Source organism: Hemiscyllium ocellatum, chromosome 7, assembly GCF_020745735.1.
Source record: "Hemiscyllium ocellatum isolate sHemOce1 chromosome 7, sHemOce1.pat.X.cur, whole genome shotgun sequence".
In the NCBI taxonomy this organism is placed as follows: Eukaryota; Metazoa; Chordata; class Chondrichthyes; order Orectolobiformes; family Hemiscylliidae; genus Hemiscyllium; species Hemiscyllium ocellatum.
This window is the reverse complement of record NC_083407.1, coordinates 13132961-13160758: the sequence shown is the minus strand read 5'-3', so window position 1 is coordinate 13160758 and position 27798 is coordinate 13132961. Positions and strand designations below refer to the sequence as shown.

Genomic DNA, 27798 nt, shown 5'->3' with positions numbered 1-27798 from the left:
CTGTATCCCTCTGCTCCCCACCTACTTATGCATCTGTCCAGACGCATCTTAAATGAATCTACCGGGCCTGCCTCTACCACCTCTGCTGGCGACACGTTCCAGGCACCTACCAGCCTCTGTGTGAAGTACTGACTGCGTGTATCCCCCTTAAACTTTCCACCTCTCACTTTGAAAGCATGACCTCTCGTTATTGAAGCCTTCACCCTGGGAAAAAGCTTGTCTCTATCCACCCTGTCTATACCCTCCATGATTTTGTAAACCTCAATCAGGTCCCCCCCTCAATCTCCTTTTATCAAGTGAAAATAAATCTAACCTACTCAACCTGTGATATGGCACTCCCAGTGCTCATCCAAGTTCTTTTTAAAGGTTGTGAGGTTTCCGTCTCAACTACTTTCCCAGGCAATGCATTCCAGATCCCCACCACCCTCTGGGTGATTAGGTTTTTTTCTCAAGTCCCCTCTAAAGCTGCTATTTTTCACTTTAAAGTGATGCCACCTTGTTGTTGGCTGCCTTTTCCTGCCTTCTCCCCCTAACACTTCACTGTACATTGTTTCTTCTCAATAATGCTCTAAGCAGCGCTCTGAAAGCTCGTACCTTTTGGAAAGCACTAATTAAATCTGCCTCCATCACACTCTGAGGCAGCGTGTTCCGAATTCTAACAACTTGCTGCAAGAAACTCATTTTCCTCACTTCAGTTTCCATCCTTTCAAAGTAAATGCCTTACTCAGTCAATCCCACACCAGGGCAGGTCCAACAATAACAGTTATTTACGCCATAAAGCTACTTTAATGTAAAATCAATAAATAAAATAAAGCCATTCAACAAAAATTAGAAAAAGATTTCCTCATGAGAAGGTTGCTGGAAGAGTGGTACTCTTGTTCCCAAAAATCAGCAGATGCAAAATCATTCCATAATTTTAAACATAAGATAGATTTTTTTTCTGAGTCATACAGAACGAAAACAGATCCTTCGGCCCAACTCATCCACACTGACCAGACATCCCAATCTGATCTAGTTCCATTTGCCTGCATTTGACCCATACAGGCAGAAAACTAGCCACCCGGATACATGAACACCAACTAGTCACAAAAAGACGTGACCCTCTCTCACTAGTATCTGGATGAGGAAGGACACCATTTTGACTGGGACAACACATCCATCCTAGGACAAAGACACGCGTGAGAATTCCCAGAAGCATGGCATTCCAACTGGAACTCTATCCACAAACACATCGAGGTAGACCCCATCTGTCACCCCCTAAGAAAAGGAACAGGAAGTGACTTCACCACAGGAAATAACATCACCAACCCAAATAAATAAATAGAAAGCAGGAATTTTCAGCATTGCTTCGCCTGAGGCCCACTAAAGATGTTACCTAGTAGTGTAATGAAATGTCTGGAAATGAACCTTTCAGCTCTGCAAGCAAACCTACATCCATATCTCTCTAAACCCTTCCTATTCATATAACAAACCAGAGGCCAACCTGATAAAGCAGCCAAGATAGAGCTGGGAAACACATGGTGGAAGAAGATCAGAAACAGAACAGCCATGATATCTATGAATCTGTTAAAAACCCAACAGGCCTAGACAGGGTAAACACAGGAAGGATGTTCCTGATGACCAGGGAGTTCAGATCCAGGGCTCTCAGCTTAAGGGTAGAGAATAGATTACTTAGGACTGAGGATGTGGAGAAATTTCTTCAACCAGAGAGCGGTGAGCCTGTGGAATTCTCTGCCACAGAAAGCGGTTGAGGTCAAAACTCAAAATGTTTTAAAGGAGGAGGTAGCTAAAGTGCTTAGAGCTAAAAGGATCAAAGGGTATGGGAGAAAGTGAGAACAGGGTACTGGGTTGGATCATCAGCCATATCACATTGTAATGTGAAGTAGGTTTGAAGGGCTGAATGGCCTACTCCTGTTCCTGTTAGGGATGTTACAGGTAAGGTCCAGGGGATGTGTGAGGATGGGGCCAAACAGATGGGTGTGGTGCACCATGACAGCCAATCCCCAGGCAGAAACAACTGTAAGCAGCTTCAGCAAGAGCTCTGGGATTGCTGCTCTACCCGTCAGAGTCAAACACAACTGGGAATGAGGGGGCACCACAGCTCAAACAGAGAGACCTCATCTCCTTCAAAAACAGAATCTGCTGCAAAAACTCAGCAGGTCTGGCCACATTTGAGGAGAGAGAAAGCAGAGTTAACGATCCAGGTCTGGTGACCTGTCTTCACAAGGCTTCTGGAGAAGAGTCACCAGACTTGAAATCTGTTAACTCTGTTTCTCTTCCCATTGATGCTGCCAGACCTGCTGAGTTTCTCCAGCAATTTCTGTCTTTGCTTCAGATTTGCGGCATCAGTTGTTCTTTGTTTTTTTGACCTCATCTCCTGCCCTTCTGGCCTAAGTGCATAGTGATTTAAAAGGTGGGAGCTCTAGGTAGGAGCTCTTGTCATATACCTACTCAACCTCGGAGGTAAAAACTCCAGGCCTGGCTCCCATTTCTGTAAGGTGCATTCTGGGGAAGCCACGGAAGCTGCGTACAAATTTGAACCTATTGTTTCAAATGTCTTTTTTTATTGCCACCACAACAATTTCAAGTTTCTGATGATTGCATTGAGTTTTTGCTGCATTTCGGAGAATATTAGCAGGCTGGTCAGGAGTCTTAGACATAATTCTAACAGCACTCAAAGTGAGCCAGGTCTGAAACTGGGATCTTTCTTTGTCGTCAGATCTAAGGTTCATTCTCTAAAACAGTTCCACCATTGGTGGGCGGCACGGTGGCACAGTGGTTAGCACTGCTGCCTCACAGCGCCTGAGACCGGGTTCAATTCCCGACTCAGGCGACTGACACGCTCTCCCCGTGTCTGCGTGGGTTTCCTCCGGGTGCTCCGGTTTCCTCCCACAGTCCAAAGATGTGTGGGTCAGGTGAATTGGCCATGCTAAATTGCCTGTAGGTAAATGTAGGGGTATGGGTGGGTTGCGCTTCGGCGGGTCGGTGTGGACTTGTTTCCACACTGTAAGTAATCTAATCTAACAGTCAACTCCTGTAGGACAGTGTAGGTGACCCCCTCCTTGACACAATGTCTCCAGGTCAGCTTGAAGAATGAGGTCATTTCAGGATTATCTTCGCTGTACTCTTGCTTCATTTGGTTGTCTGAGTTGAAGGATTTTCTGCAGACCTTCAGTAATAAGCGACGGGATGACTATTTTCTTGAAAGAAAATCCCTGGTGTTGCATTCTGAAACCTTCCAGGCTTATCGAATGCTGAGTGAGCAATATCAATCAGTCACCTGGGTCAATTGATTCAGAACTTAATTGAACGGGTTTAGCCTTCCCTTTCAGGGCTAAAGTAAAACAAAATTCCATGGTCCTGTTTCAAAAAAGAAGCAGATTGCTCCCAGTGTACTGCTAGTAATTAAAAAGTCACCACAATCCCCCTCAGTTTAACCTGAGGGTCACCACACCTCAGGGGACAGATGAGGTTGAAAGGGTGGTACTGTCACATAACCTCAATTGTTGCAGGAATTGAACCAATGCTGTTGGTATCACTCTGCATTGTGAACTAGCCAATACACGGAGCAGTTCAGGGAACACCTCTGGGACACACGCACCAAACAACCCCACCGACCTGCGGCCAACCACTTCAACTCCCCCTCACAGTTCCCCAAGGAGATGTAAATCCTGGGCCTCCTCAGAGAGTAGTAAGGATATGGAATCCTTACTACTTTGCTTGCAACGTTAGTAAATTCGCCAACCTTAAGTGCATTTAAGTCGTCATTGGACAAGCATATGGACGTACATGGAATAGTGTAGGTGGGATGGACTTCAGATTAGTATGACAGGGCGGCGCAACATCGAGGGCTGAAGGGCCTGTACTGCGCTGTAATGTTCTATGTTCTATGTTCCACCGCCAAATCAAAGCCACTCATCAACTGGAGGAAGAACACCTCATCTTCTGCCTCAGGGCCCTATAACCACATGGCATCAATATTGATTTTGCCAGTTTCCACATCTCCCCAACCCCCGCCTCATCCCAGATCCAACCCTCCAACTCGGCATTGTCCTCTTGACCTGTCCTACTTGTCCATCTTCCTTCCCACATATCTATTCCACCCTCCCACTATCACAATTATCCCCCACCTGCGTCCACCTATCGCCTTCCCACCTACTGTCCCCCAAGCCCCACCCCACCTATTTATCTCTCAGCCCAGATCCCCCTCCACATTCCTGATGAAGGGCTTATGCCCAAAACATCGGCTCTCCTGTTCCTTGGATTCTGCCTGACCTGCTGTACTTTTCCAGCGCCACACTGCATTGTGAACTAGCCCAACTGAGCTATGTGACTGGATACAGTGATTACTCTATAATCAGCATCATTAACACAGATCATGTTGTTATTATCACATGGTAATTGGAGGAGCTTGCTGAGTGTAAATTAGCTCCCACAGTTCCCACATTGCAACAACATCTGCAGTACACATCTACAATTCCTCACTGCCAATAAAGCTCATGAAAGATGCCAGATAACTGCACAGCTCTTTCTTTTTCAAAGATGTAGCTCTCAAATCGGATCAACTGCACTGACCAATGATTATAAAGTTTCATCGAAAACATAAAAACCGAAAGAACTGCGTATGTTGTAAATCAGAAACAAAAATTGAAATTGCCAGAAAAGTTCAGCAGGTCTAGCAAAATCTGTGAAGAGAAATCCGTTCTGAAGAAGGAACACTCAACCCAAAACCTTAACTCTAAGATTTCTCTTCACAGGTGCTGCCAGACCTGCTCAGCTTTTCCAGCATCTTCGATTTTTGTCTCTTCATCTAAAAAGTTTTCCTCTATGCTTTTTTTTCACAGGATTACACATATTACACATTGGGGAGGGAGTACTTGTACGTGGATCCAACAACACTGAAGGAACAGCAATGCATTTCCAAGTCAGAATGGACTGGAATTTGCGGACAGTGGTGTCCCCATGTATCTGCTGTGCTTGTCCTTCCAAACAGTAGAGGCTATGTGTGAGAAGATATGCCTTTCAGACAGAGTCTACCAGTGGGAGGGCCATGGCTGCTTACATTTGGAAACTGGGAATCGATATTTTTACATCGACCTGTTCAGACATGTTATGTCTGGGAGAAGGTGGGACTAAGCCCTGACCTACTGACCCAGAGTTTGGGACACTGCCAAACCACAAAAGCCCTCAAGCTATTTTAATCAACCTGTTGGAACATGTTGTAAACAGCTTTTTTAAATTAACCTGTTCTGACATGTCTGTAGAGCCAGTTATGAAATATTGTTCATTAGATGCTGACAAGCTCACAGTTATTTCCCCATTCCTCATATACTGGGAGTGACTTTACATTGTTAATTGTACATTACTTTGGTTTTACTTGTATTCGGGGTGGCTGGTATTAATTCGGCAAAGTCAGAAGTCACGCAAAACCAGGTTATAGTCCAACAGGTGAAGTCACTTTACCTGAGGAAGGGACAGTGCTCCAAAAGCTTGTGATTTCAAATAAACCTTTGGACCAAAACTTGATGTCATGTGACTTCTGACGTTGTCCACCCCAGTTTCACAGCAGCGCCTCCACATCACAGGTATTAATTAGACAGTCACCTGGGCTTCTCTGATTGCTGACATTACATTACTTACAGTGTGGAAACAGACCCTTCGGCCCAACAAGTCCACACCGACCCGCCGAAGCGCAACCCACCCATGTGAAGAGAGACTGAATCTATTAGGATTGTACTCACTGCATTTTACACCAATTGAAGGGGTGTAAAATGGAAGTTAAGATTTCATAGAAATCTATACAATTCGATCAGACTAGACAGGGCAAATGCAGAAAGGATGTTCCCAATGATGAAAGGAGGGATCGCAGTTTGGGGAAATGGGGTAAACCATTTAGGACTGTGGACAAATTAGCTGTGGAGAAATGTCTTCATTCAGAGAGTGGTGAGCCAATGGAATTCACTGCCATAGAAATCAGATGGGACCAAAATATTGTAATGATTTCAAGAAGGAGTTGAATATAGCTCTTGAGCACATAGGATCAAAGGATATGGGGGAAAAGCAGCAACACAGCTAAGATTGTACTATATTGTGGTGCAGGCTCGAAGGGCCAAATGGCCTACTCTTTGTGCCATGTTAGAATAGCAGGCTGAGAAAAGGTGCTTTTGTTTGGAGGTATATGATAAAAACGTTTGGAAAATATTGAGAAGACACAAACATAGTACTTCGGATCAGAATCAGATGACCTTCTGCTGAAACAGTGCTCTCCAGGGTCGAAACTATCAACAGAAATTGCTGGAAAAGCTCAGCAAGTCTGGCAGCATTTGTGGAGAGAAATCAGATTTAATGTTTCGGGTCAAGCGACCCTTCTTGGAACTGATGGTAGTTGGGGAAAAAAAATTGTTTTTTATGCAGAAGGTAGGGGGGGGGGGGGGGGGGAGGGCAAGGTAGGGAGTCAACAATAAGTGGGCTATTGAGTGCAAAGAGAGAGAAGAACAAAGGATTAAGTAACAATCAGCCGAGGAGAATGAATGGCTGCCAATGGGGACTATTAGTGGCTAACAATGGGCTGTGTGTAATAGTAGACTATGTGATAACAAGGCTTGGTGTTTAAAATCTGATTGAAGATTTGTAGCTCGGGTATCCGTTGTTGTGGTTCTGCTCGCCGAGCTGGAAGTTTTTGCTGCAAACGTTTCGTTCCCTGGCTAGGGAACATCATCAGTGCTGTTGGAGCCTCGTGTGAAGCGCTGCTTTGATGTTTCTTCCGGTATTTATATTGGTTTGTTCTTGCCGCTTCCGGGTGTCAGTTTCAGCTGCAGTGATTTGTATGTGGGGTCCAGGTCGATGTGTCTGTTGATGGATGTTCTTGCCGTTTCCGGGTGTCAGTTTCAGCTGTAATACAAATCACTGCAGCTGAAACTGACACCCGGAAGCGGCAAGAACAAACCAATATAAATACCGGAAGAAACATCAAAGCAGCGCTTCACATGAGGCTCCAACAGCACTGATGATGTTCCCTAGCCAGGGAACGAAACGTTTGCAGCAAAAACTTCCAGCTCGGCGAGCAGAACCACAACAAGGCTTGGTGTGTGGGGCTTGGGGTAAGGACATTAGAGAGGGTGCCTCAAACCCTAAAACTGCCAATATTGACTCCAGAAGGCTGTAGAGTTCCCAAGCAGAACATGAGGTGCTGTACTTGCAGATTGTGCTGAGTTTCACCTCAACCCCTCGGTTTAGATTGCCTCAGAGAGGGAAACATCCCCCTACCATCAACCCTGTCAAAACCTTATTAATCTTATACATTTCAACAAGATCAGTTCTCATTCTTCTAAAACCCTGTCAGCATTGGCTCAATCAGCTGAATCTTTCTTCATTAGATTAACCCTTTTGTCCCAGGAATCAGCTGGGTGAGTTTTCTTTCACTTGCATATGGGGAGGTTGTGATAATGTCACTGGATAAGCAATTCAGAGGTTCACCATAGGTTCACCATAGCACAGAAATCTGAAGTAAGTGAATCAATCTGAAATCAAAAGACAGTCATTTGGATATAGAACTCAAAGAGATTCGAAGGGAGTAGACAGAGGGTAGTGTTGGAGGATTGCGCTTCAGATTGGAGGCCTGTGACCAGTGCCACAAGGATCGGTGCTGGGTCCACTGCTTTTCAACTTATATAAATGATTTGGATGTGAACATAGGAGTTTTAGTTAGGAAGTTTGCAGATGACATAGAATTGGAGATGTAGTGGACAGTGAAGAGGGTTACCTCAGATTACAACAGGACCCTGATCAGATGGGCCAATGGGCTGAGGAGAGGCAGTTGGAGGTTAAATTTAGATAAATGTGAGGTGCTGCATTTTGGAAAGGCAAATCAGAGCAGGACTTACACACTTAATGGTAAGGTGCTGGGGAGAGTTGCTGAACGAAGTGACCCTGGAGTGCTGATTCATAGCACCTTGAAAATAGAGCCGCAGGTAGATAGGATAGTGAAGAAGGTGTTTGTTTGGTATGCTTTCCTTTATTGGTCAGTGCACTGAGTACTGGAGCTGGGAGATCATGTTGTGGCTGTACAGGACATTGATTAATCACTTTTGGAATATTGCGTGCAATTCTGGTCTCCTTCCTGTAGGAAGGATGTTCTGAAACTTGAAAAGATGCAGAAAAAATTTACAAGCATGTTGCCAGTGATGGCAGGTTTGAGCTATAAGGAGAGGCTAAACAGGCTGGGACTGGTTTCTCTGGAGCGTCAGAGGCTGAGGCGTGACCTTATAGAGGTTTATAAAATCATGAGGGGCATGGATAGGCATGGACTCCCTGGGGTGGGGGAGTCCAGAACTAGAACATAGAACATAGAACAATACAGCACAGAACAGGCCCTTCGGCCCACGATGTTGTGCCGAACATCTATCCTAGATTAAGCACCCATCCATGTACCTATCCAATTGCCGCTTAAAGGTCGCCAATGATTCTGACTCTACCACTCCCACGGGCAGCGCATTCCATGCCCCCACCACTCTCTGGGTAAAGAACCCACCCCTGACATTTCCCCTATACCTTCCACCCTTCACCTTAAATTTATGTCCCCTTGTAACACTCTGTTGTACCCGGGGAAAAAGTTTCTGACTGTCTACTCTATCTATTCCTCTGATCATCTTATAAACCTCTATCAAGTCACCCCTCATCCTTCGCCATTCCAACGAGAAAAGGCCGAGAACTCTCAACCTATCCTCGTACGACCTATTCTCCATTCCAGGCAACATCCTGGTAAATCTTCTCTGCACCCTCTCCAAAGCTTCCACATCTTTCCTAAAGTGAGGCGACCAGAACTGCACACAGTACTCCAAATGTGGCCTAACCAAAGTCCTGTACAGCTGCAACATCACTTCACGACTCTTGAATTCAATCCCTCTGCTAATGAACGCTAATACACCATAGGCCTTCTTACAAGCTCTATCCACCTGAGTGGCAACTTTCAAAGATCTATGTACATAGACCCCAAGATCCCTCTGTTCCTCCACCTGACTAAGAACCCTACCGTTAACCCTGTATTCCGCATTCTTATTTGTTCTTCCAAAATGGACAACCTCACACTTGGCAGGGTTGAACTCCATCTGCCACTCCTCAGCCCAGCTCTGCATCATATCTAAGTCCCTTTGCAGCCGACAACAGCCCTCCTCACTGTCCACAACTCCATCAATCTTCGTATCATCTGCAAATTTACTGACCCACCCTTTGACTCCCTCATCCAAGTCATTAATAAAAATTACAAACAGCAGAGGACCCAGAACTGATCCCTGCGGAACTCCACTTGTAACTGGGCTCCAGGCTTAATATTTACCATTTACCACCACTCTCTGACTTTGACCGGTTAGCCAGTTTTCTATCCAATTGGCCAAATTTCCCTCTATCCCATGCCTGCTGACTTTCCGCATAAGCCTACCATGGGGAACCTTATCAAATGCCTTACTAAAATCCATGTAAAAAATGAGGTCTGCAGATGCTGGAGATCACAGCTGAAAATGTGTTGCTGGTTAAAGCACAGCAGGTTAGGCAGCATCCAAGGAACAGGAAATTCGACGTTTCGGGCATAAGCCCTTCATCAGGAATGATGAAGGGCTTATGCCCGAAACATCGAATTTCCTGTTCCTTGGATGCTGCCTAACCTGCTGTGCTTTAACCAGCAACACATTTTCAGCTAAAATCCATGTACACTACATCCACTGCTCTACCCTCATCCACATGCTTGGTCACCTCCTCAAAGAATTCAATAAGACTTCTAAGGCAAGACCTACCCTTCACAAATCCGTGCTGGCTGTCCCTAATCAAGCAGTGTCTTTCCAGATACTCATAAATCCTATCCCTCAGTACCCTTTCCATTACTTTGCCTACCACAGAAGTAAGACTAACTGGCCTGTAATTCCCGGGGTTATCCCTATTCCCTTTTTTGAACAGGGGCACAACATTCGCTACTCTCCAGTCCCCTGGTACCAACCCCGTTGACAGTGAAGACGAAAAGATCATTGCCAATGGTACTGCAATTTCCTCTCTTGCTTCCCACATAATCCTAGGATATATCCCGTCAGGCCCGGGGGACTTGTCTATCCTCAAGTTGTTCAAAATGTCCAACACATCTTCCTTCCTAACAAGTATCTCTTCTAGCTTACCAGTCTGTTTCACACTCTCCTCTTCAACAATACGGTCCCTCTCGTTCGTAAATACTGAAGAAAAGTACTCATTCAAGACCTCTCCTATCTCTTCCGACTCAATACACAATCTCCACTACTGTCCTTGATCGGACCTACCCTCGTTCTCGTCATTCTCATGTTTCTCACATACGCATAAAATGCCTTGGGGTTATCCTTGATCCTATCCGCCAAGGATTTTTCATGCCCTCTCTTAGCTCTCCTAATCCCTTTATTCAGGTCCCTTTTGGCTATCCTGTATCCCTCCACTGCTCTGTCTGAACCCTGTTTCCTCAACCTTATGTAAGCCTCCTTCTTCCTCTTTACTAGATATGAACTAGGGGGCATAGGTTTAATTTGAGAGGGAAAAGATTGAAAAGGGATCTAAGGGGAACATTTTCAGGCAGAGTGCGCGTATGGAATGAGCTGCCAGATGAAGTGCTGGAGGCTGATAAAATTACAACATTTAAAAGGCATCTGGATAGGTATATGAACTGGAAGGGTTAAGAGAGATATGGACCATATGCTGGCAAATAGGACTAGATTAATTGAGGATGTCTGATCGGCATAGACTATGTCCATGTTGTACAGCTTGATTTCTCTATGACTCTATAATTGATTTTCTAGGGGCAGGATTGGATGAAGCTATGGCTCAAAGTGTTAAGCTAGAGAGGGTTCCAAAGAGATTTAGAGGACATTGTAGGGTATGGAAGGTTTGAGTTATAAGAAGAGGTTGAATAGGCTGGGACATTTTCACTGGAGAATGGGAGGTTGAGAGGTGATCTTACAAAGTTTTTAAAAATCATGAGGATAATAGATAGGTGTCTTCTCTCTCAGATAGGGATTTCAAGACTTGGGGCACATTTTTAAAGTGAGATTTTAAAAAGAGATGGGCAGATTTTTCACACAAAGGATGGTCTGTGTGTGGAATGAACTTCCTGAGGAAGTGGTGGATTTGGGCACAGTTACTACATTTAGGTGGTACAGTGGCTCAGTGGTTAGCACTGCTACCTCACAGCACCAGGGTCCCAGGTTCGATTCCAGTCTTGGGTGACTGTCTGTGTGGAGTTTGCACATTCTCCCCCGTGTCTGCGTGGATTTTCTCTGGGTGCTCCGGTTTCCTCCCACAGTCCAAAAAAGCGTAGGTCGGGTGAATTGGCCATGCTAAATTGCCCATAGTGTTGGATGCATTAGTCAGAGGGAAATGGGCCTGGGTGGGTTACTATTTGGAGGGCCATTGGGGGCCGAAGGACCTGTTTCCACAATGTAGGGAATCTAATCTAATCAAAAAGGCACTTAGGTAAATACATGAATAGAAACAGTTGGTGGGATATGGGTCTGGAGCAGGCAGGTTGGATTAGTTTAGTTTGGGATTATGTTCAGCAGGAACTGGTTGGGCCGACGGATCTATTTCCATGCTGTTGACTCTCAGACTATGACTATGTAAAAGGCCAGAACATTAGCTGCACAGTAACTTCATAACATGCTGAAGATCACAGAGCAAAGCTGAGGAAAGCTCAAAATCAAGACACTGACAGAGTGAGGGGGAGAACTACTCCCATCTTTATCCATGGTGTGCCTGAAATGTTGTGTGTGTCAAGAGAGGATCCCGAGCTGGCTTAGCTTGGTACTTGTTGTAAGCACTGCACTAGCTGATGTGACTCTTAATCTCATTGCTCATGTTGGACCAGTGAAGCATTTCTCTTATCATAGAGTCATAGAGATGTACAGCATGGAAACACACCCTTCAGTCCAACCCATCCACGCCGACCAGATATCCCAACCCAATCTAGTCCCACCTGCCAGCACCCGGCCCATGACCCTCCAAACTCTTCCTATTCATATACCCATCCAAATGCCTCTTAAATGGTGCAGTTGTACCAGCCTCCACCACTTCCTCTGGCAGCTCATTCCATACATGCACCACCCTCTGCGTGAAAAAGTTACCCCTTAGGTCTCTTTTATATCTTTCCCCTCTCACCCTAAACCTATGACCTGGAACTAGTTCTGGACTCCCCCACCCCAGGGAAAAGACCTTGTCTATTTCCCCTATCCATGCCCCTTACGATTTTGCAAACCTCTATAAGGTCACCCCTCAGCCTCAGACACTCCAGGGAAAACAGCTCCAGCCTGTTCAGCTTCTCCCTGTAGCTCAAATCCTCCAACCCTGGCAACATCCTTGTAAATCTTTTCTGAACCCTTTCAAGTTTCACAGTATCCTGCTGATAGGAAGGAGACGAGAACTGCACACACTATTGCAACAGCGGCCTAACGAGTATCCTGTACAGCCGCAACATGACCTCCCAACTCCTTTACTCAATATTCTGACCAATAAAGGAAAGCATACCAAACACCTTCTTCACTATCCTACCTACCTGCGACTCCACTTTCAAGGAACTAAGAACCTGCACTCCAAGGTCTCTTTGTTGAGCAACACTCTCCAGGACCTTAGCATTCATCGTATAAGTTCTACTTGATTTGATTTTCCTTGCATTTATCTAGACTAAACCTTCCCCAATCAAGCCTTAATTCCTTGATGGCCTGCACCATGTTGTTTCACCATCTCCTCTCGCTCCTCCTTAGGGATCGTGACTCTATTTGCCATCTTGTGCTATTACTTCTTTTCCGCATATTCAAAACACTCTTCAGCAAGTGTGTCTTTAACGTTTCAGATCATCCGTTCATAGTTCCTGAAGTGCCTGTGGGGAATGTGTGGTGTTGTGATAACGTCACTGGATTAGTATTCATTACAGCCCCAGACTAATGGGACATGGATTTCAAACCCATCGCAGCAGTTGGTGAGATTTGCATTCAATTAAACAAAACGAAACCTAATGATGACCACGTAACCACCACTTGCTGCAAAACACTTTTTGGTTCACTAGTAGTTTCTAGGGAGGGAAAACTACCGTTCTTATCTAGTTTGGCCAACCCATTCCTCCAGACTGCAGCAACTTAGTGGATTCTTTACTGGCTCTGGGCTACTGGGCATGGGCAATGAATTCTGTTACCTAGTTAGCAACATCTGTATCCCATGAATGATTAACAAAAAGTTGCATTTTGCGTGGTTTCCTTAACTCAAGCAAGGTACTTGTATTTCAGATTCAATGATTCTGCTGGGTTGAAGTGTTGCTTCTCATGAACCTGTCAGATGTCATGCTCTATTTTAGCATCCCCTTGACATTTTCCACAGGGAGTGCTGCTCTTGACAGCACATCAACAATCTACATCAGTTCCCCTTGATTGTATCCAACATCCGAATGGTATCCCTGCAAATGATATAACATTTTTTTTGGAGATTCTTTGGAACAAATGGAAGCAGTTTTATAAGGATGCTTTGAAATGGCTTGTGGATGGACCCCAGGGTCACTTTATCCCTGAAAAACAGAGACTGTTTAAAATGCTCTCGGGCAAAGACAATAGCCAGGCACTTTTGCTCAATCTGAGCATAGTGCTGTTCAGCCTGTGTTAACATCCTGGATGCAAATACAACTGGCTATCTTTGAAGCATAAGGGTTGCTTCAAGTCCTGCCTCGTTGGCACCCACACTGTAAGGTGCCTTGACCACTGATGTCAGAATACCCCACAGTTGCATACTGATGGTACGCAACGCCTGAGAGGATGGGAGAGGCAAGGTACCCATGCAACATGAAGAAGCATCTGGGTGAGTGCTCAAAATGCCAGCGCAAAGTAGGCTATGCGCCAAGTGCAGATAAATGGGCTTAGTGTAGCTTGGTTTTCGCTGATTGATATAGACATGGTGGGCCGAAGGGCCTGCTTCTGTGCCGCATGACTTGATAATCCTACTCTATGCCGAGTTGTCCTCAGCGTTGAGCACGCATAGAGGTTCACATACTGATCAAAAATTAAGCAAGAACTTTGCTGAATAGTTCACAAATTAAACAAATCATGCTTCCACATCTCTCTGCGAGTTCTCATCTTACCAGGATCTGGGTGATGTCCTTGAACAATCAGTACATTATGCCACAAATTGCCCCCTACTTAGGCCGAATGGGTTGCTCTAAACGTTCAGGTGAGGTAAAATATTCATGCGACACAGACCTTGGGGCCTTGTCTTATGCTCTTCTCGTATTAAGAAAACAGCAGCGACACTTCCTCAAAAAAACAATTGGGGACATAGGCTAGAGCTATTAAAGCAATCTGCCAAAGCAATTACTGGTTTTCTGACAAATACAATCCCTCCATCTCCACTCACAACAGATTAGTCACAGCCTGAGCTCTATCAGATTGTTTTGTAAAAAAAAACAGAATGCGCTTTGGTCTTTTTGCTGGTGTTCACCTCAAAGAGTCTCATTCGCCAAGATAAAGGAGACACGTGAACTAAGACTTTCTGTTTATAAGACAGGCAAGGAGTGTGGGAGGAGGGGTTGGTAGGGGTGGAGGGTGTAAATGAATTCTTGCTGCTTGCATTCGCACACACAGAAGCCTTAGCTTCAGTGTCTTACCTCAGTGTAATTGGGATATTAATGCAGGCTTTCCTCACTGTTTTCACAGATTCAATACTGCAATCTCCATTTAATCAGAACTCCGTGCGTGAAGAAGCTTTGCAGTTTATAGGTTTGGAAACTGGGATTTGCAAGTGGAGCAAAAATAGATTTTAGCTTTCGGTTCGGTGAAGGTGACTGGTTTCTTTTAATAAAGGCCAGAAAGTCATTTTGAACAGCGAACTGAAGAAAGCTTTTTCAAGCAAGCATGGGGAGGAAATAGACCAGTGATTTTATTGCTAGACTGTAAATCCAGGAAATGTTGTGGGGACCCGGGTTCAAATCCTGCTACAGCAGATGGTGTAAATTAAACTCAGTAAAATCTGGAAATAAGAAAGTCTAACGTTGACCCTGAATCCATTGTTGGGCAAAACCCATGTGGTTCACTAATGCCCTTTAGGGAAGGAAATCTGTATTCCTTACCTGGTCTGGCCTACATGTGACTCCAGACCCACAGCAATGTGGTTGACTCTTAACTGCCTTTTGGGTAATTAGGGATTGGTCATAAATACTGACTTAGCCAGTGACAGCCTCATCTTGTGAATGAATTAAGAAAATTAAATGACTGAAGATTAATAATGCAATCAGCTAGATAGAAGATCAATGATTTTAAAATAGAGAAACAAAAGGCTGATGCCAGTAGCAGCTTACGTTCAGAGGAAGAGGGGACTTTTTGTTTTAGGTTTGTAGAAGTTTCCAGATTTCTGAGAAATTGTAGAAATCCTAGAATCCCTAAAGTTTGGAAGCAAGTGATTCAGCCCATCAAATCCATACTGACCCTCCAAGGGCATCCCACACAGAACCAACTCTTTTGGCAATAATCCTGTATTTCCCATGGCCAATTCACCTAACCTGCACATCTTTGGACTGTGGGAGGAGACCAGAGTACCCGGAGGAAACCCATGCAGACACGGGGAGAATGTGCAAACTCCACACAGACAGTCGCCCGAGGCTGGAATCAAATCCAGGTCCCTGATACTATTAGGCAGCACTGAGCCAGCATGTTACCCTAATATTTGTCAGAGTTGGAAAAAACATATTCAGGCCATCAGAGCTGGTAAGAAATCTCCTGACCATCAGAACTGAAAAGGAATCTTAAGCTGTTTCAGCAGTCAAAGGAAAGGGGCTAAAAAGAGTCATTTGAGCAACGAATTGTAAAGTTATTATAGTAGTGATACTTCTATGGGATTGAGTGACTGGTAATGGTATTGATGCTTATGATGTGATCTTTCTAAATTGCCATAAATAAATAACTTAGTTTTCCCTTCTGCATAATAAACTTGTGTCATTTTGTTCAGAGAACACTGGCAGCCACTGGCCAGCACAGGATCCAAACTGCAAAATTACAATTTATGGTCTATCAAGTCAGTTTTCACTCTGAAATCTGATTTGTCCACAATTACCATTACCTGGGATTATAAAACTTGAGCTTATTTTTGGCAGGCTTTGCTTAAAGGTGAACTTCCGTCTTGATAGATATGTAGAGTACAGAATGGATCACATCAGCCTGATAGCTCAATTTGATACCGATTTAAAATAGTAACCACTGCATGTCAGTCTCCCCAAATTTCTGAATTGATCACAGATTAAGTGGACTATTCTATTAATGTCTTGTAGCCGGCACAGTGGCACTGCTGCCTCACAGCATCAGAGATCTGGGTTCAATTCCTGCTTCAGGCGACTGACTGTGTGGAGTTTGCACATTCTCCCCGTGTCTGCGTGGGTTTCCTCCGGGTGCTCCAGTTTCCTCCCACAGTCCAAAAATGTGCAGGTTAGGTGAATTGGCCATGCTAAATTGCCCGTAGAGTTAGGTGAAGGGGTAAATGTAGGGGAGTGGGTCTGGGTGAGTTGCGCTTCGGTGGGTCGGTGTGGACTTGTTGGGCCGAAGGGCCTGTTTTCACACTGGAAGTAATCTAACCTAATCTTATAGCAAACTATTCCCACAATCCCAGTCTCTTCCCAACACGCCACATAAACCCAGACAAATCCCATTGGCATGCACCCTACCTGTTAATCTGAACCCAAAACTAATCCCAATATTCTATTCTATTCAGTGAAGAAGGATAATGAGGCTTGGTTAAGAGCTCAGACCCTGCTGAAACACCTGAGTCCCTGTTTGATTGACAGCTGAGGCTGTCTGATCTGGAACGATTTCACAATGTTTGTTTACAAAACCCAAAGCGATATCAAGTGTCTTGTGGTTTCAAGTATTGAAAGTGTAGGAAGTCTGGATGACAGACATTTTAATTCCCATGTAGTGAATGGCATTTGTTTTAAACGCGTGGTTTTAACGCGTGGAGTTATGAATAAAGGTCTTTTGTTGCACATCCAACTGCCAATTAAGGGGTTGTGGCTTCTGTACAGTGTAGAATGGGCATGAAAGTGCTATGTGAAAGTGCTATGTGAAAGTGCTATGTCAAGACTTGGGGGAATGAGGAGCCATTGGGCCGGAAGAAGGGACATTCTGTAAATTCATTCATGGGATTTGGGCTCTGCTGGCTAAAGGAGCCTTTATATCCATCCTCAATTGCCGTGAGGTCAGTTAACATGTCAGCATGTTGCTGTGGGTCTGGAGTCACGTGTAGACCAGACAAGGATGGTAGATTTCCTTCCATGAATGATCTTGCTGAACCAGATGTGTTTTTATGACAAGTGATACGATTGCCGTTAAACCAACATTTTCTTCCATATGTTTATTGAACTCAAATTGCCATATCTGTCACGATAGGATTCAAACCCACGTCCCTCTGGGGTACTAGTCCAGTGACATGACCACTAAACCACTGTGGCTTGGCATGGTGGCATGATGGGCCATGGTGAGTATTTGGGGCCACACCTTGGCATGAGAGGGCTCCCTGAAATGGTGGAACATATTACTTAGCTCAAGGGAATTTAGGAATGATCAATAAATACCGGCTTGGCCAATGATGCTGATATCCCATGAAAGAAAAGAAAATGCAGTGTGTCAAGTTCTTATCCTAACTGTGGACAGACACACAAATTGATCAATATTTGAAGGGCACAGGACATGCTGAGAAGGCTGTTAGAAGAAGCACTAATGGGTCAAACAGTGTTTTAAGGACCATTGATCCCAAATGGTTGAGCAGTCCAGTCAATCCCATTCCCATTCCCCCATCCTACACATTTATTTTGTCCAATTTCATTTTAATGTCATTGACCGTCTCCCCTCTGAGGTTCAGTTCATTGTTATTCATTTGGTAAGGAAGTTCTTCCTCACATCCACCCTGAATCTGTCGCCCATGACCTTAAATCTGTGTCAACTAGTCATTGGACTGGGGGAGGCATAGTAGTAATATCACTGGACTAGTAATCCAGATCCTCAAATTAATGTTTAGGGGACAGGGATCTGCCAGATGATGAAATTTGACTTCAAAACAGTCTGGAATAAAAAGCTAACCAATAGCAACCATCAATTGTTGTAAAACCTATCTGGTTCACTAATGCTGCTATGAAGTTGAAAGTGTGTAATATACCTTTAAGAGTGCCGTGACAATGTCCTATAGGAAAAGAAATCAGCCATCCTTACCTGACCTGGTCTTCATGTGACTCCAGACCCACAGCAATGTGGTGGATTCTTAACTGCCTTCTGGGCAATTAGGGATGGACAATAAATAAACAAATACTCATCTCTTAAACAACACAAAAACTAATACAGTTTTCTTTCTCTCCCTTACTAAATCACTGCTTAATTAAATCTCCCTTCAATCTTTTAGCTTCAAGGAGAACAATCACAGCTTCTCTTGTAGCTGGAATTCTTTGACCCTGGAATCTTTCTGAACCTGTGGGCCAGACTGGGTGAGACAGCACATTCCCTTCATTAAAGGACATTAGTCAACCAGATGGAATTTTTTACAACAATCATCAACCATTTCATGCTCATCCCTACACTCTTAATTCCAGGTTGTTTTTTCATATTGGAAAGAAATGTGAATCTAAACAGACAGAATGTTTTGGTTTCAAAATGGAAGTTGAGTGACATCCTCAGCTAGGAGAAAGTGAGGACTGCAGATGCTGGAGATCAGAGTCGAAAAGTGTGGCGCTGGAAAAGCACAGCCCCGGTCAGACAGCATCCGAGGAGCATGAGAATCGACATTTCGAGCATGAGTTCTTCATCACACTTTTCGACAACTGACGTCCTCAGCCCCTGATGTCACAGCTTCACCGAGAAATGACACCAGCACCTTGACTGGCTGGCGCACAGGAAGGTGTGGGAGACCAATGGACATTCAATAAGCACTTACACATTTGTTGTAAAGACTCCATAGATGAGGTCCTGCTCGGGAAGATAGAATGTGCTCTGCAACTCGTTGTAGTAAAATGGGATCTCCCCCGATCGCGAGCAGTTGAGCCGGGCCTTCATGAAGGTTGTCCACGTGTCCTCCAGCAGAAACCGCCCCCCAATGTCGCTCTTGCAGACACGCCCAACGCGGGAATAGACAGTCTTCCCACAGTCATGCTCCACAGCGTTCTCACGGAAGAAGAAGTAGATGAAGAGGCCAATGTCATATGCTGAGATGAAGTTTGGTTCTGGAAAGGAAGGAGGAAGGCACAGGAATTACTGATGAGGGAAGGCCCCAGGAGGGAGCCCACCATCACCCCCCCCCCCCCAAACCCCCCACCCCTAACCTGTGGCCTTCACTGTCCCTCCCCAAATATTACAATTGGAGGCTTCAAACACACCTTCCTGGTGAAGCAACATTTTAGTTGTACTGCTTTCAACCTACTCGATTGGATTTGTTGCTCACAATAAGATCAGCAAGTCCAAATGCAGACTGGGTGATTGCTCTGTCCCTCAGAATGATCCTGACCTTCCAGTTGCTTGCCATTTCAATAAGTCACCTTGTTCTCCTGTTAAAATGTCTATTCTCCTGTAATGTTCCATCGAAGCATACTGCAATCTCAAGGAACAACACCTCATTTTCTGCTTAGACACTTTCTAACCTCTAAGACTCAATATTGTGGAGTCACAGAGTCATACAGCACAGAAACAGATCCTCCAGTCCAAAACATCCATGCTTACCATGTTCCCAAACTAAACTCATCCCAAAAGTCATGTGCAATTCATGTACTTATCCAAATGTCTTTTAAATGTTGTAACTACACCAGCATCCACCATTCCCTCTCGAAGTTCATTCTCTCCTACAACCTACAATTGCTCTCCTACAATCTCTTCCATCAGGCAGATGATACAGAAATCTGAATGCTTGCACCAGCAGGTTCAGGAGCAGCTTCTTCCCAGTTGTTATTAAATTGATGAATGGACTGTCTAACTTCATATAATGCTGGTTTTGTTAATGTTGATCCTGCCTAGAGCACGTCCTTTGCTGTTTACCCTGCATGCCTCACTCTGTCCAAGGTTTCTCACCCAGTGATCTGTATGTCCTTGCTTACTGTGATCTGCCTGTACTGCTTGTAAACAAAGCTTTTCACTGTACTGAGGTACACATGACAATAAATCAAATCTAAATCTAAATCATTCCACACATGAACCACCCTCTGTGTAAAAGGCTTCCCCACATGTCCTTTTTAAAATTACTTATCTTTCCTTAAAAATATGCCCACTAGTTCTGAACTCAGGACACTGGGGAAAAGACCTTTGCTATTCACCTTATTTATGCCCCTCATGATTTTATAAATCTCTATAAGGTCACCCTTCAACCTTCTATACTCCAGTGAAAAGAGTCCCAGCCTATCCAGCATCTCTTTATAACTCAAACCCGCCATTCATGGCAATATCCTAGTAAATCTTTCTGAACCCCCTCCAGTTTAATAATATCCTTTCTACAGCAGGGTGACCAGAACCATACACAGTCCTCGAAAAGTGGCCTCACCAACATCCTCCACAACCTCAACATGGCTTCCCAACTCCTCTACTCAAAGGTCTGAGCAATGAAGGCATGCGTGCCAAACATCTTCTTAAACACTCTGTCTACCTGTGATGCAAATCTCAAAGAAATATGTATCTAAACCTCTAGGTCTCTTGTTCTATAACACTACTCATGGCTCTGTCATTAACTGTATCAGTTCTGCCCTTGTTTGTTTTATCAAAATGCAATATCTCACATTCATCCAAATTAAACTCCATCTGCCAGTCCTCGGGCCATCGACCCAATCGATCAAGATCCCTTTGTAACCTTAGATAACCTTCTTCATTGTCTCTCTGTCACCTGCAAATTTACTATGTCTCCAAAATTCTCATCTAAATGGTTATGTAAATGACGAACAAAAGAGGACCCTATACCAATCTCTGTGGAACATTGCTGGTCATAGGTCTCCAGTCCAAAAGCCAACCCTCCACTACCGCCCTCTGTCTCCTACTATCAAGCCAATCTTGTAACCAATTGGTAAGCTCTCCCTGAATCCCACGTGATCTAACTTTACTAATTAGTCGACCGTGGGGAACCTTATCAAAGGCTTTAGTAAAGTCTATGTAAATAGCGTCTGCGCTCTTTCCTCAGTCTTTTTGGTTACTTCCTCAAAATACTCAATCACATTTGTGAGACATGATTTCCCTCACACAAAGCCATGCTGGCTATCCCTAATCAGTCCTTGCCTCTTCAAAAGTATGTAAGTTCTCTCCTATCACCTCTAACAACTTACCCACCAGTGACGTCACTCACAGGCCAATGGTTCCCCAGGCTTCTTCTTATAGCCTTTCTTTAATAAAGACACAATATTAACCACCCTCCAGTTTTCCAGCACTTCACCTGTGGTTATAGATTATACAAATATTTCACCTAGGAGCTCCGCAATTCCTTCCCTAACTTCCTACAAGATTCTGGGATACACTTGATCAGATCCCAGAGATTTATTCACCTTTATGTTTTCTAAGATGTCCAGCATTCTCTCTTCTGTAAAGTGAACTGTTTTCAAAACATCAATATTTATTTCCATGAGTTCTCTAGTCTTCATTTTTTTCTTCATAGTGAAACCTGACACAAAATATTCATTTAGCATCTCTCTCATCTTCTGAGGTTCAACACATAGACGACTGTGTTGATCTTTAAGGGGTCCTATATTCTCTTTAGTTGCACTTTTGCTCTTAATGTACTTGTAGAATCACTTTGGATTATCCATAACCTTATCTGCCGATTCCCTCTTTGCCTTCCTGACTTCCCTCTTCAGAACACCCCTACACTCTTTACACTCTTCAAGAGATTCATTTGATCCCAATTGTCTATATCTGATATCTGATATTCTCTTACTCTTGACTAGATCCTCAACATCTTTATTCATCCATTGATCCCCACTCTTACCAGACTTAGACTTCACTCTAACAGGAACATAATGCCTCCAAAATCCCATTATCACATTTTTGAAAGCTTCCTATTTGTCAGCCTGCACCTGTAAACAGTCCACTCAATCAACTTTTGAAAGTTCTTGTCTCATACCATTAAAATTTGCTTTACTCCAGTTTAGACCTTGAACTTTTATTGAAGGTTTATCCCTTTCCATAACTATTTTAAAACTATTAGAATTATTATCTAGTGTTCCCCCGCTAATACTTCTGTCATTTTTCCTGCCTTATTTCCCAAGAGAAGGTCAGGTTTTGCTCCTTCTCTATTAGGTACAGTTACCTATGGATCAAGAAATTTTTCTTGAACATATTTAACAATTTCCTCAATTTCAGAAACTAATCACATCTTGTTCGTTTTCCATTCTTCTTACATTTCCTCTGCTCACTCCATTACGCATGCCTGACTCATCTTGTTCATTATACAGAGGGACACATTTTCACCCAAAATCTACAACCATTTTACATCTCTTTATCTCTTCTCCATCCTTTGGGGCTCTGCAGCATTTGTTCCCTTTGCCTCTCCTCTGCAACTGCCAAAGAAATAAAACATAACAATTTCCAACCCCTCGACATCAGAGTTGACACAGTAACTCTCTCCAGGCTGAGCTTCTCCAGCCTTCTCTGTGTTATCATTCCAATGGTTCAGCTCAGGCCTGTTTGTGCAGGAACAGACATGGGGCTCTGGGACAGATCAAAAGATTGCAGAAACTGGTTGAAGAGCCTGAATGATGATCTGACTGACCTGAGGCAACGTTTTTCATGCAGAGGGTGGTGCATGTTTGGGAATGAGCCACCAGAGGAAGTGGTGGAAGCTGGTACAATGACACCATTTAAAAGGCATCTGAATGGATACATGAATAGGAAAGGTTTAGAAGGGTATGGGCCAAATGCTGGCAAATGGGACTAGATTGGTTTATATCTGATCGGCATGAGCATGTTGGACCGAAGTGTCTGTTTACGTGCTGTACATCTCTATGACTCTATAACTAATTTTTAAGGGGCAGAATTGGATGGGGTTGCAGGTTTCCCATCCCAGCCACCAGCTAAAACATCAAAGAAAGTCTGAGAACATCAGCTGCCCTGTGATTAGCTGTTAGCAGAGTGGAGGCAAGACATCAGAACCCCATGAGCAGGAAGTCCCGCCTCAGAGACCTGTAGCCAATCAGCAGCCATTGAGGGACTGGGGCAGGATGATATTATGGGAGGAGGATTGAGGGTCTCATCAGTTGCCAAAATGGCAGGCGTGGGTGTGAGGGGTATGGGGGAGAGGGGGGATGGAGTTGGGATTTGCAAGATTATAGACAGCCCTCCAGCAGGCCCAAGAAGGGCTTGTTAAGGTCAGACCCAACACCCACTCCTGTCAGCCTGTAAAGACATGGTCTCTGTCAAGTCTGGTTAAATTCTGGTGACAATGGGATGAGAACCTTAGAAATATAAGAGCAGGAAGAGGCTGCTCAAACCCTTCAAATCTGCTTCACTGCTCTAAATCTTGGCCGATTTTAAGTCTCAACAGCATTCATGTCCTTTGATGTCATTAATAAATAGAACTCTATTCTTCTCAGTCTTCAATGTGCAAAACGATTGAGCTTCCACAGCTCTCCAGATTAGAGAATTCCAAAGAATTCTTCACTCTCTCAGTGAACAAATTTCTCCTCATCTCAATCCCAGTGGCTGACATTTAATCAAGGACAATCCATTAAAATCTCACAAAAGCCTCAGTTGGCTCATTAATGGTTTTGCTGTTTGACACCAGCTTTGCCACTGGTGGGGTCAGGGGTCGGCAGGAAGGTCACAGGAGGCTCATCTGCTGCATTCAACCAGACTGGCACCTTCCGTGGCACCTTCAAGAAAAGCTCAGATCAAGAATTGGGAACCATTAAAACCCAATTTGTTGAGTTTTCTCTTGATTTATTCAAAGGATGTGAGCATTGTTCATCCCTAATTGCCCAGTGAGCATTTAAGAGTCAACCACATTGCTGTGGGTCTGGAGTCGCATGTAGGCCAGACCTGATAAGATTTCCTTCCCTGAAGGACATTCATGAACTTGAAGGGATTTTAACGACAATCAGCAGTGGTCACCACTTGACCAGCTTTTAATCTCAGATTTACTGAACTCAAACAAACTTAACTGCTCTTTGTTTAATGACTAATAGTAGACGATACATCAAAGCGATGGAGGGTCAGGTTGGTGACAGAGGGATGCGAAGGAAACAGTTGGCAAGGTGAGCTAAAGGTCAGCAGTCAAAGAGGGTGGTCGTAGCTGGATGCTGGTGGATTGAGAGATCAGTGGAGGGACAGTGGGGGTACTGTTCCTAACCAGGGGACAGTGCCCATCACTAATTGATACCAATTACCAGGCAGGATGGATAGTGGGCAATGGGTGTGAAACTGCATGTCAATGCGTGGAGGGGGAGGTTACACATGGAGGGTAGCAGGCAGTTGTGAGACAGCTGAAGGCCCAATGAAGCAGGATGGTGGGACTGGCAAGCATTACAGGAAGAGAGAGATCTCAGGGAGGGGGTGGGTGAAGGTGCCAGTGTGGGGCTGGAAGAGGCCATAGAAATAGGAAGGGGTGAGGAGTATGGAGGAATTTGAAAAGAAAGACAAATTTTTTTAAAATCGTGACATCGCCCGATAAGGTGCCAAAGGTGCAGTTGGGTACTGGACCCTATGTGCTCCACCTTGGCTGGAGTCGCGTGGAATAGATTAGCTTTTCTTTGTCATTTCTACCATATACAACTGATACAGTAAAACTGAGACAGGGTTCCTCCGGGACTGAGGGCGTTACATTGACAGCACAAACTACAATCGTACACGGCATAAAGTGCATAAGAAATGCAAATCATGCAAGTTACAGTGTAAGAGAGGAATGATTAATAATAGGCATTTTTCTAGCTTCAATTCGAAGTCACGTTAATCAAATTCATCACACCTTTTCTTCAACAAAATGAATCATCACTACATTCAGTTCTCACTCATGCCCCCCTGACAGCGCTCCCCTCTGTAGAGATGCTGCCTGCAGTTCACGACATACCGTTAAGCCACTTGGAGTTGTACTGCGCAGTTCGGAGAGGAGGTCTATTTCCCAGGCTTCGGTAGATGGCGGGGTCGCGACCTGAGAAGTCGATCACAGTGGCCGCGTACAGCTCTCCCCGGGACGTGATCACGGCAGTGGAATTGTGTCGAGGATCGTAAGGACATCTTGCCACACCATTCATCCTGTCCAGCACTTGGCCCAGGTCCCCGAGCTGGAGGAAGCAATCACATGGGCACACAGTCTCAGTCACTGCAGCGTGCACATTACTTTATCCTCACTGCTTTTCCTCATCAGCTGCAAGATATGAGGATGCTTGGCATCTGTCACCACCCTTTTATCAATGTTTCATCTCATTGAATCAAGATGATTGCAAATTTCTGCTCAACTCGAACTCCGCCTTCCCATCCCATCAGCTCTTGAACTGCTTTCTAGGTTTCTGACATTTCCAAAGCTCAGTTTTGCCAACTCAACTTCCTGGTCTTTTTACATCCACACGCAACACATTCAGAACACCCGCCCCTGTCCTTTATCTGAACCCCTTTTGTACTCCCACAGCACTGAAGTAGTGCTAAACACTCAGGGTTGTTGTCTTTCAGGTGAAACATTAAACCTAGGACTGAGATACCACCGTCAGCTAAAAGTCACAAAGTGCTCCTTTAGAGTGGAGAAACTCTCTTCTGTGTCCAGGTTAAAATGTCCCCCAGAAACCACATCACTAAAGAGATACAGGTCGCCTGGGTTACTGTTGTATTGTTTTTTTGTCAGAGTTTGGTGCTGTATTTTCATGCATCACGACTGTGGCTGCACTTCGGAAGGAATTTGATTGGTGTGAATTGATTTAGGATGGCCTGAAGTCTTGAAAGAGCTCTGTGTAAAAGCGAGCTCTTTGTCTTGCTACAATATGACTTGCATGGCTTAAGATTGAATGGTTTGTTCAAAACAGAGTTTATTCCAAGTTTTAGACCTGGTGTGGCTTCTTAAGAAGAAGACATTTAAATTACTTTGTAGTTTTTGCAGAGTTAAACAACCTGTTAGACTATAACCTGGTGTTGTGTGATTTTTAACTTTGTTTACCTCAGTCCAACACTGGCACCTCCACATCATAGTGTTTTTCAAATAAGGCTTCCTAGAAACAATGGTGAAAACTGCTTGATTTGCTGTAAACCCTATTAAGGAGTTTTGAATAGCGACAGTCTTAGTTATTGCTTTATCTGGTTCTCTGGGATGGAAGCCTCCTAAGAACAGGACTTGGAGGAAAGCCTGCTATAGACTTGTTGCCCAGCTGGTCTGTCTCATTTCTGAAAAGAAAACCCTCATATCAGTTCAGACTGAAACTTAGTTGTTCTTTTGGGAGAGAGATTAAAAGACAATCTCAAGATTGCATTTCTCGAGTAAGCTCAGTCTGTAAGACTTCGGAGACAACTGTGCCTGAACAGTGATTTGACCAGACATGTCAGAACATCAGAGGAACAAACTCTGGTGCATCCTACATATTATCCTTTCACTTTCAAAAGTAACCCTTTGGCCAAAGTATTTTTTTGTTTGGATATTTAGAGGGATAAACATTTATACTTCTATAACTAGGGGGAGTAATGGCCTAGTGGTACAATCGCATGAATGTTAATCCAAAAACCTAGGTAATGTTCTGGGGACCTGCATTCAAATCCTACCTTACCTTGGAAGTAAGAGTCTAATGCTGACCGTGAATCAATTGTTGGAGAAAAACCCATCACTAATGTCCTTAAGGGAAGGAAGCTGCTGTCCTTACCCAGTCTGGTCGACTCTTAACTACCTTCTGAGCAATAAATGCTATGATGCCCTCATCCCATGAATAAAGAAAAACTATGTTAAACAATTATTATATCTTTATTGAATAAGTTTTGTTTTGATAATAATTGTTTATTTAAGAAACCTGATGAATAGATCTTTTGTTTGTTCGACTTTGGTTCGGCCGCATTTAGAATACTGTGTACAGTTCTGGTCGCTACATTACCAAAATGATGTGGACGCTTTGGAGAGGGCGCAGAGAAGGTTTACGAGGATGTTGCCTGGTATGGAAAGTGCTAGCTATGAAGAGAGGTTGTGTAGGTTAGTATTGTTTTCATTAGAAAAAAGGAGATTGAGGGAAGACCTGATTGAGGTCTACAAAATCATGAAGAGTATAGACAGGGTGGATAGCGATATGCTTTTTTCCCCAGGATGAGGGATTCAATAATGAGAGGTCATGCATTCAATGTGAGAGGAGAAAAGTTTAAGGGGATACACGCGGAAAGTCTGGTAGGCGCCTGGAACGCGTTGCCAGCAGAGGTGGTAGACGCAGGCGCGGTAGATTCATGTAAGATATGTCTGGACAGATGCATGAGTAGGTGGGCAGCAGAAGGATACAGATCCTTAGGAATTGTGTGATAGGTTTCAACAGTGGATTTGGATTGGCACAGCCTTGGAGGGCCGAAGGGACTGTTCCTGGGCTGTAAATTTTCTTTGTTTCAGCCCTGATAGTGATAAGGTATTTAGTTGGTCATCTTGGTAACTAGAAACTGTAATGTTCTATGTTCTGAACAATATTTTTATTGTATATGGTGGCCATGGAGCAGTAAGACTAGCCTCAGTCATAACAATTCCCTCATTTACTTTGTACTGTGGCTTTACCCACCTCATCTCACTGAGTTCCATCTCAATGTCCTTGAACATTAATTCACTCTTCCCTCCTTGTTCCCTCTAATCCATCCTGTTTGGCTGCTCCCTAGTGTCCCCTCATTG

General features: G+C 44.2%; 1 protein-coding gene across 3 annotated transcripts in view; it reads right to left on the bottom strand.

Moving 5' to 3' along the window:
• sema5ba (sema domain, seven thrombospondin repeats (type 1 and type 1-like), transmembrane domain (TM) and short cytoplasmic domain, (semaphorin) 5Ba) overlaps window positions 1-27798 on the bottom strand; it is a 339576-nt gene that overhangs the window by 117161 nt on the left and 194617 nt on the right. For all 3 annotated transcript variants that reach the window (XM_060828274.1, XM_060828276.1, XM_060828275.1), the window contains exons 8-9: window positions 25036-25249; window positions 18946-19231 (exon numbers count right to left, since the gene is read on the bottom strand). In XM_060828274.1, the coding sequence (XP_060684257.1) occupies window positions 18946-19231; window positions 25036-25249 (500 nt within the window). The remainder of the gene's footprint in view (window positions 1-18945; window positions 19232-25035; window positions 25250-27798) is intronic.